Below are 10,465 nucleotides of genomic sequence, written 5' to 3'. Positions count from 1 at the left end.
GTCCCGCGAGCACATAGGAGGAGCCGCCGCCACTGTGCCAGCAGCAGCTGCCACTACCACTGCCGGTTACCAGAGGACCTGCCTCATCTATAATCCCTCTTAGGAGCTTTAAGGTAATCCTGTCACATTCCTCTCCCCTGTGTGTTCTGCAGGGCAGGCAGGGGGCATATACTGCCATCGCAATAAATAGTTGCTATACTAACATGCGCCTGTTCATGGTTGCTAACCACAAACTGTTACTCTTTTTTGACCATGCTTCTTGCAGACGTACAGTTGATTATTAGCAGTCATCAGCATCAGCAGTGCCTGTTGTCAGAAGCAGTAGGGGCCCACTACGCCTCTGCCTCAAACTCTTGTAAAATGAGTAAAAAACAAACATGGCTGGAGAGCTTCTTTGAAAAGGGAGAAAGACCCAATGATGAGACAGATGAAGACTCCATGACTGCTAAAAAAAAGAAAGCTGTATTTAAAAGAAAATACAATGAGTCCTATCTAAATTATGGGTTCATAGCAACAGGCGATTCGCAGGCCCAAAGCCCACTCTGTCTGATATGTGGTGAACGGCTCTCAAACGAGGCCATGAAGCCTTCAAAACTAATTCGCCACTTACAGACCAAGCACCCTGCATTGAAAGACAAGCCTTTGGAGTTTTTTGAAAGAAAAAAACGTGAACACGAAGGACAGAAGAAATTATTGAAGGCCACCACATCTACAAGTGTGTCTGCACTGAGAGCATCATTTTTAGTGGCTAACCGCATTGCCAAGGCTAAGAAGCCCTTCACTATTGCTGAAGAGTTGATCCTGCCTGCTGCTAAGGACATTTGCCAGGAACTTTTAGGAGAGGCTGCAGCTAAAAAGGTGGCACAGGTTCCTCTTTCAGCGAGCACAGTGACAAGACGAATTGATGAGATAGCAGAAGATATCGAGGTACAATTGTTAGAGAGGATTAATGCGTCACCGTGGTACGCAATCCAGGTTGACGAGTCTACTGACGTTGATAACAAGGCAATGATGCTTGTTTATGTGCGCTATATATTTCAGGAGGATGTGCATGAGGATATGTTATGTGCATTATTGTTGCCAGCCAACACCACAGGTGCAGAACTATTCAAGTCTTTGGATGATTACATATCCGTAAAATTACACTGGTCATTTTGTGTCGGTATATGCACAGACGGAGCAGCTGCCATGACTGGACGGGTTTCTGGTTTAACTACTCGGGTCAAGGAAGTTGCATCTGAATGCGAGTCTACGCACTGTGTCATCCATAGAGAAATGCTGGCAAGCCGAAAAATGTCACCTGAACTTAACAGCGTTTTGCAAGATGCGATTAAAATTATTAATTACATCAAAGCACACGCTCTTAACTCACGTCTGTTCGAGCAGCTCTGTGAGGAGATGGACGCGGAGCACAAACGTCTTCTTTTACACACAGAAGTCAGATGGCTTTCTAAAGGTAGAGCACTGGCCAGAGTTTTTGAGTTACGAGAACCGCTTCATAGATTTCTTTTAGAAAAAGAATCGCCACTTGCAGTACATTTCAGTAGTAAAGAATGGGTGACAAAACTTGCTTACCTGTGTGACATATTCAACTTGTTGAACGAACTTAATCTGTCACTTCAGGGGAGAATGACAACTGCCTTCAAGTTGGCAGATAAAGTTGCTGCATTCAAAGCTAAATTGGAAGTGTGGGGACGGCGAGTGAAAACAGGGATATTTGATATGTTTCAAATATTAGCAAGTATCTTGGAAGAGACCGAGCCTGAGCCTTCATTCTCCCAGCTGCTGCATAATCACCTATCTCAGCTTTCACTAGAATTTGAGCGTTACTTTCCTACCACAAAAGACCCACGAACTAGGAAGGAATGGATTCGGAACCCATTTGTGTACAAGCCAGGTGAATCGACCTTGCCCGTGCTTGAAGAAGACCAACTGCTTGAGATTGCAAATGATGGTAGCCTTAAAATTATGTTTGAGACTTCAAATCTTCCAATGTTCTGGATTAAAGTCAAGGTAGAATATCCCGAGATTGCCACAAAAGCACTGAAAACTCTGCTTCCATTTCCAACATCCTATTTGTGTGAAACTGGGTTTTCTGCAATGACAGCAGCAAAAACAAGATTACGGAGTAGACTGGACATAAGGAACACACTTCGGGTGTCACTGTCTCCCATCACCCCTAGATGGGATCATCTTGTTGCAGGAAAACAAGCCCAGTGCTCCCACTGATCCAGGGAAAGAAGCCCGATGTTCCCACTCGTTCTGAACCTATGGTGAGTTGAGTCACATTCTAAATGTCATAATTAAATAAGTATGCACTAAACTCCAACCCCCTTCATAAATTATACTGCCCCCTGTGTGTGCTGCCAGGCTGAAGTTCAGAAAGGCTTAATGAAAGCTTTAAAATCTACCAGGGTCTTACACTGAACATCTTGAAGCGCTGAGGAGTGTGGCGCCAGACAGAGTAGAGCGTCCTGCGAGCAAATAGGAGGAGCCGCCACTGTGCCAGCAGCAGCCGCCACTGCCGCACCGGTTACCACGAGACCTGCATCATCCGTAATCCCTGTTAGGAGCTTCAAGGTAATCCTGTCACATTTTTCTCCCCTGTGTGTTCTGCCGGGCAGGCAGGGGGCATATACTGTCCCCTGTGTGCTGCCAGGCTGAAGTTCAGAAAGGCCTAATGAAAGCTTTAAAATCTACCAGGGTCTTACACTGAACATCTTGAAGCGCTGAGGAGTGCGGCGCCAGACAGAGCAGAGCGTCCCACGAGCATATAGGAGAAGGAGCCACCACTGTGCCAGCAGCAGCCACCACTACCACTGCCGGTTACCAGGAGACCTGCATCATCTGTAATCCCTGTTAGGAGCTTCAAGGTAATCCTGTTACATTCCTCTCCCCTGTGTGTTCTGCCGGGCAGGCAGGGGGCATATACTGCCCCCTGTGTGTGCTGCCAGGCTGAAGTTAAGAATGGCTTAATGAAAGCTTTAAAATCTACCAGGTTCTTAAACTGAACATCTTGAAGCGCTGAGGAGTGCGGCGCCAGACAGAGCAGAGCGTCCCACGAGCATATAGGAGAAGGAGCCACCACTGTGCCAGCAGCAGCCGCCACTACCACTGCCGGTTACCAGGGGACCTGCCTCATCTATAAGCCCTGTTAGGAGCTTCAAGGTAATCCTGTTACATTCCTCTCCCCTGTGTGTTCTGCCGGGCAGGCAGGGGGCATATACTGCCCCCTGTGTGTGCTGCCAGGCTGAAGTTAAGAATGGCTTAATGAAAGCTTTAAAATCTACCAGGTTCTTAAACTGAACATCTTGAAGCGCTGAGGAGTGCGGCGCCAGACAGAGCAGAGCGTCCCACGAGCATATAGGAGAAGGAGCCACCACTGTGCCAGCAGCAGCCGCCACTACCACTGCCGGTTACCAGGGGACCTGCCTCATCTATAAGCCCTGTTAGGAGCTTCAAGGTAATCCTGTTACATTCCTCTCCCCTGTGTGTTCTGCCGGGCAGGCAGGGGGCATATACTGCCCCCTGTGTGTGCTGCCAGGCTGAAGTTAAGAATGGCTTAATGAAAGCTTTAAAATCTACCAGGTTCTTAAACTGAACATCTTGAAGCGCTGAGGAGTGCGGCGCCAGACAGAGCAGAGCGTCCCACGAGCATATAGGAGAAGGAGCCACCACTGTGCCAGCAGCAGCCGCCACTACCACTGCCGGTTACCAGGGGACCTGCCTCATCTATAAGCCCTGTTAGGAGCTTCAAGGTAATCCTGTTACATTCCTCTCCCCTGTGTGTTCTGCAGGGCAGGTAGGGGGCATATACTGCCCCCTGTGTGCTGCCAGGCTGAAGTACAGAAAGGCTTAATGAAAGCTTTAAAATCCATCAGGGTTTTACACAGAAAAACTGATTTGGTAAATTATGCATATTAATGACCTTAGCCCTACTAGAGCTAATGCCCATTGCTGGATTTTTTGCCGCGTAAAACGTGGCATAAATCTGCAGCATTATGCCGCAGCTATTAGGAATAACGCAGCGTGAAAGAAACTGTGGCGTGTTCTAATTGCTGCGGAAAAAAGCACAGATAGCTTCCATTGTAGTTAATGGAATCCGGCCGTCGCGCTATACTTTCGCTGTGAGCGGCATTAATAGTATTCTTTCAGTTGGAACCCCGCTGGCACTTCTCAGCAGGATACCAGCTGAAAGACAGGCGATCAAAGCAGCTGTTTGTCTCTGAGCTATCAGGGTCATGTCCTATATGCAGAAGACAAGTGGCTCTGCTTGTCTTCTGAATACACCGCACGCTGGTATACAGCTGAGCGCTCTGTGCACAAACAGCTGTATGATGAGGACAGCGGTCCCGCTTTCTTTTTTTATACAGTAGCAGCTTTCATTTACAAACTAATAAGTTAAGTAGCTAATTAGCTACTTAAGAGCTTATGCAAAGTGATAACTCAAAACTGTCAATTAAACTGCAGTTTGAGCGAATTTTGAGCAATCATCTTGCTATGTAATTGCACACAATGATTATCGCTCAAGAGATGGAAGATGAGTAAATTTTGAGCGATAATTGTTGCATCTTGGACCCTTAGTTTGTACAGGATCTGCACAAAGATGAAAATTTTATATAACTTTGAAAAGAACTTTGATTTTACAAAAATCTATTATGATAAATACTTTTCAACGTAAAAATGATATCAAGACACAGTCTCCAGTATTCTGTTTGTCGATTTCTCTTTGTAGTTTGAGTACATATGCTGAATAAATCCTTCAACTGTTTTATTTTCTTCATTAAAGCCAGGAGGGGGGCATATACTGCCCCCTGTCTGTGCTGCCAGGCAGATGGGGGACATATACTGCCATCGCAAGAAATAGTTGCTATACTGACGTGTCTCTTCATGGTTGCAAACCACAAACTGTTACTCTTTTTTGACCATGCTTCTTGCAGACGTACAGTTGATTATTAACAGTCATCAGCATCAGCAGTGCCCGTCGTCAGAAGCAGTAGGGGCCCACTACGCCTCTGCCTCAAACTCTTGTAAAATGAGTAAAAAACAAACATGGCTGGAGAGCTTCTTTGAAAAGGGAGAAAGACCCAATGATGAGACAGATGAAGACTCCATGACTGCTAAAAAAAAGAAAGCTGTATTTAAAATACAATGAGTCCTATCTAAATTATTGGTTCATAGCAACAGGCGATTCATAGGCCCAAAGCCCACTCTGTCTGATATGTGGTGAACGGCTCTCAAACGAGGCCATGAAGCCTTCAAAACTAATTCGCCACTTACAGACCAAGCACTCTGCATCAAAAGACAAGCCTTTGGAGTTTTTTGAAAGAAAAAAACCTATTCAAGTCTTTGGATGATTACATATCCGTAAAATTACACTGGTCATTTTGTGTCGGTATATGCACAGACGGAGCAGCTGCCATAACTGGACGGGTTTCTGGTTTAACTACTCGGGTCAAAGAAGTTGCGTCTGAATGCGAGTCTACGCACTGTGTCATCCATAGAGAAATGCTGGCAAGCCGAAAAATGTCACCTGAACTTAACAGCGTTTTGCAAGATGCGATTAAAATTATTAATTACATCAAAGCACACGCTCTTAACTCACGTCTGTTCGAGCAGCTCTGTGAGGAGATGGACGCGGAGCACAAACGTCTTCTTTTACACACAGAAGTCAGATGGCTTTCTAAAGGTAGAGCACTGGCCAGAGTTTTTGAGTTACGAGAACCGCTTCATAGATTTCTTTTAGAAAAAGAATCGCCACTTGCAGTACATTTCAGTAGTAAAGAATGGGTGACAAAACTTGCTTACCTGTGTGACATATTCAACTTGTTGAACGAACTTAATCTGTCACTTCAGGGGAGAATGACAACTGCCTTCAAGTTGGCAGATAAAGTTGCTGCATTCAAAGCTAAATTGGAAGTGTGGGGACGGCGAGTGAAAACAGGGATATTTGATATGTTTCAAATATTAGCAAGTATCTTGGAAGAGACCGAGCCTGAGCCTTCATTCTCCCAGCTGGTGCATAATCACCTATCTCAGCTTTCACTAGAATTTGTGCGTTACTTTCCTACCACAAAAGACCCACGAACTAGGAAGGAATGGATTCGGAACCCATTTGTGTACAAGCCAGGTGAATCGACCTTGCCCGTGCTTGAAGAAGACCAACTGCTTGAGATTGCAAATGATGGTAGCCCTAAAATTATGTTTGAGACTTCAAATCTTCCAATGTTCTGGATTAAAGTCAAGGTAGAATATCCCGAGATTGCCACAAAAGCACTGAAAACTCTGCTTCCATTTCCAACATCCTATTTGTGTGAAACTGGGTTTTCTGCAATGACAGCAGCAAAAACAAGATTACGGAGTAGACTGGACATAAGGAACACACTTCGGGTGTCACTGTCTCCCATCACCCCTAGATGGGATCATCTTGTTGCAGGAAAACAAGCCCAGTGCTCCCACTGATCCAGGGAAAGAAGCCCGATGTTCCCACTCGTTCTGAACCTATGGTGAGTTGAGTCACATTCTAAATGTCATAATTAAATAAGTATGCACTAAACTCCAACCCCCTTCATAAATTATACTGCCCCCTGTGTGTGCTGCCAGGCTGAAGTTCAGAAAGGCTTAATGAAAGCTTTAAAATCTACCAGGGTCTTACACTGAACATCTTGAAGCGCTGAGGAGTGTGGCGCCAGACAGAGTAGAGCGTCCTGCGAGCAAATAGGAGGAGGAGCCGCCACTGTGCCAGCAGCAGCCGCCACTGCCGTGCCGGTTACCACGAGACCTGCATCATCCGTAATCCCTGTTAGGAGCTTCAAGGTAATCCTGTCACATTTTTCTCCCCTGTGTGTTCTGCCGGGCAGGCAGGGGGCATATACTGTCCCCTGTGTGCTGCCAGGCTGAAGTTCAGAAAGGCCTAATGAAAGCTTTAAAATCTACCAGGGTCTTACACTGAACATCTTGAAGCGCTGAGGAGTGCGGCGCCAAACAGAGCAGAGCGTTCCACGAGCAAATAGGAGGAGGAGCCACCACTGTGCCAGCAGCAGCCGCCACTACCACTGCCGGTTACCAGGAGACCTGCATCATCTGTAATCCCTGTTAGAAGCTTCAAGGTAATCCTGTCACATTCCTCTCCCCTGTGTGTTCTGCCGGGCAGGCAGGGGGCATATACTGCCCCCTGTGTGTGCTGCCAGGCTGAAGTTAAGAATGGCTTAATGAAAGCTTTAAAATCTACCAGGTTCTTAAACTGAACATCTTGAAGCGCTGAGGAGTGCGGCGCCAGACAGAGCAGAGCGTCCCACGAGCATATAGGAGAAGGAGCCACCACTGTGCCAGCAGCAGCCGCCACTACCACTGCCGGTTACCAGGGGACCTGCCTCATCTATAATCCCTGTTAGGAGCTTCAAGGTAATCCTGTTACATTCCTCTCCCCTGTGTGTTCTGCAGGGCAGGTAGGGGGCATATACTGTCCCCTGTGTGTGCTGCCAGGCTGAAGTTAAGAATGGCTTAATGAAAGTTTTAAAATCTACCAGGGTCTTACACTGGACATCTTGAAGCGCTGAGGAGTGCAGCGCCAGACAGAGCAGAGCGTCCTGTGAGCAAATAGGAGGAGGAGCCGCCACTGTGCCAGCAGCAGCCGCCACTGCCAAGAAAAAAAACGGGAACACGAAGGACAGCAGCAATTATTGAAGGCCACCACATCAACAAGTGTGTCTGCACTGAGAGCATCATTCTTAGTGGCTACCCGCATTGCCAAGGCTAAGAAGACCTTCACTATTGCTGAAGAGTTGATCCTGCCTGCTGCTAAGAACATTTGCCAGGAACTTTTAGGAGAGGCTGCAGCTAAAAAGGTGGCACAGGTTCCATCCCATTCTGAACCTGTGGTGAGTTGAGTCACATTCTAAATGTCATAATTAAATAAGTATGCACTAAACACCAACCTCCTTCATAACCCCGCCCCTTATAACCAAAGCCCCGCCCATGCCCCGCCCCGCCCTACCCTGCCGGGCCTTGCAAAAATGGCCTTGCTTGAAGCCGGTCCCTGGTGCCAAAAAGGTTGGGGACCCCTGATCTAGAGTCACAGCTCACTCTCTATGCTCAAATTTGGTGGTGACACTCTAGATGAAAAGGGTGGGGAGATCGGCATGGCACCTCCAACCCCATGACTTGCAGCTCTGTTTGGACATCGTCTCCAAGGTATATTCTGAAATGCTGAAGCCTTTCAGGACAAGACATACATGAGCGCACTGAACATACCTGCCTCGGGTTCATGCCGCTTGTGGTTTGGGTATAATGAACTTGGTGACAAGTCACTTAAACTTCAGGGATATCAATCCGTCCAGTTAGGAAGCAGAACCGATTGTGAATGAATTTCACCCGCTCTGGTGCAAATTAAAGTTATAACAGCTGGAGGGGCAACAGCAAGACAATTGCGAAAAGGGAATGGCTTTGCTTTTGGTGGCCACAAATAATTCCACTCTCACAGCCTTCCTGACTGATTCTTTTTTTTTTTAAACTCGTTTTATTGAACAGTGTATATTCCATACAAAACATGAATAACAACTTTGGTTACATTTTGGCTCCATGTGATCGTACAGTTGCTCTTAAATGCGTCACATTAACATATACAGAGATCATTTACAATGCGTCATTATCTTTGCTAGTGGTGTCAATAATGTTTGCTTATTTTACGGGTTCCTTCTAGGCACAGCTGCTCTCATTAGGCTTTGGAATCGGTCTTGCGTGAATACTGTGCTGGTCGATCCACACCATCTTTCCCATATTTTATCAAATTTTTCTGGACACTTTCTGTTTTTGTATACTATTTTTTCATATGGTAGTATGGCGTTAATTATGTTCTGCCATTTTGTGAGTGTCGGGGGGCGTCTGTCCATCCACCGTAGGGCCACTGTTTTGCGGGCATAGAATAACGCCTTGGTGAGAAATATTTTATCGTGATATTGCCACTGTTCTTCATCCAAGATACCCAGGAGGCATATCGCTGGGTCGTATGGTACCGGTACGCCCATCAGTTGGGTTAGGAATTCAGTAATTTCTCCCCAGTATGTGGCTATATTAGGGCAGCTCCATATTAGGTGATTAAAGTTTGCGTTAGGTGCTCTACACCGATGGCATTGGTTTGTGGGTGTCCTGTTCATTTTGTGGAGTCTGGTCGGTGTCAAGTAACATTGATGCAGTATATATAATTGTGTTAATTTATTATTTGTGGCTGGTGAGACCGCGGTGTACGTGGACATCGCGGTTTCCCAATCTTCATTCATGAGGGTGGGGATGAGATCTTTCCATCTCTCCATCACTGTCATGGGCGTATTGGGGATCTTAGATCGTAGTAGATGGGTGTATAGTACCGATATCAGGCCTTTGGGTCCCTGGGTGCGCAGTATACCTATTAGCGGGTAATGGGAGAAAGGCTGCCTGGGTTCTGGGAACTGTGCAGTTAAGGCGTGTCTGAGTTGTAGATATCTGAAGAAACCGGATCTTGGAATTTGGTATAGTTGCTGTAGCTGTTCAAAGGAAGCTAAGACTTGATCGAAGTATAAATGTTCTAGAGTGGTGATTCCCAGGTTTACCCAAAATTGTTTGTCTGGTAGATTTATCAAATGTGGTAGATCTCAGTTATCCCATAGGGGGGTCTCCAGAGGGGTGTCTTCCCGCTTAGTTAATCGCTTGCATGCCTGCCACACATTGGCTGCGAGTCTATGTATGGGGAGCATCTGCTTGGTCAATAGTCTCGGTTTTTCTAGGAGGATCCAGAGCGATGCCTCTGAGAGAAAGAACATCAGGTGGTGCTCGGAGTTTGGGAGAGGGGAGCCCGATAACCAATGTCGGATGTACCTCACTTGTCCCGCTAGGTAGTAAATTTTGAAATCTGGTAGCGCCATTCCTGCCATTTCTTTAGGCCGCTGTAAAGTATCCATACGGAGTTTGGCTCTAGAGTTCCCCCATATGAATGGTATTATTAGAGAGTTGGTTTTTTTGAAGAATTTCTGTGGTATGGGTGCTTCTGCATGTTCTAGGCAGTATAGATACTTGGGGAGTATTATCATTTTAATGAGGTTAATTCTACCTGCCACAGACAGTGGCAGGGAGCTCCAGGATTTTAATTTCTGTTGTAGTGTTGTCAGTAAGGGGGTAATGTTTAGATCTAAGCTATGCGTGTGGTCTCTGGTGATCCATATCCCTAGGTATTTAAATTGGGGGCTGACTTGCAGCCCACAAAGTATGTCTCCCATCTGCCATCCTTCTGTTCTTAGGGGCATAAAAACGGATTTCTGCCAATTTATGCGTAGTCCTGAGAAGTTTCCAAATTCGTCTATTAGGGAGATGGCTAACGGGAGGGCGTTTTTGGGGTCCGACATATACAGTATTATGTCATCTGCGTATAACCCGATTCTGTCCTCTCTGGGTCCTATCGAGATGCCCCTATATGCGTTATGCTGTCGGATCT

At 46.3% G+C, this 10,465-nt stretch overlaps 1 protein-coding gene and 1 long non-coding RNA gene across 2 annotated transcripts; both read left to right on the top strand.

The window, feature by feature from the left end:
• The first annotated feature begins 252 nt into the window (after positions 1-252).
• On the top strand, positions 253-2,006 carry LOC136626522 (SCAN domain-containing protein 3-like). The gene is made up of 2 exons (XM_066601574.1): positions 253-1,897; positions 1,978-2,006. The coding sequence occupies exons 1-2, from the start codon at positions 253-255 to the stop codon at positions 2,004-2,006; spliced, it is 1,674 nt and encodes a 557-aa protein (XP_066457671.1).
• Positions 2,007-6,699: 4,693 nt separating this feature from the next.
• Positions 6,700-7,402, top strand: LOC136624697 (uncharacterized). Its single transcript, XR_010792382.1, has 3 exons — positions 6,700-6,816; positions 6,940-7,109; positions 7,235-7,402. It is a non-coding gene; the product is annotated as an uncharacterized lncRNA (long non-coding RNA).
• Positions 7,403-10,465: the final 3,063 nt, after the last annotated feature.

Source organism: Eleutherodactylus coqui, chromosome 4 (assembly GCF_035609145.1).
Source record: "Eleutherodactylus coqui strain aEleCoq1 chromosome 4, aEleCoq1.hap1, whole genome shotgun sequence".
NCBI classification, from domain to species: Eukaryota; Metazoa; Chordata; class Amphibia; order Anura; family Eleutherodactylidae; genus Eleutherodactylus; species Eleutherodactylus coqui.
The sequence above is the reverse complement of the archived record's forward strand: the minus strand, read 5'-3'. Positions and strand labels throughout refer to the sequence as shown.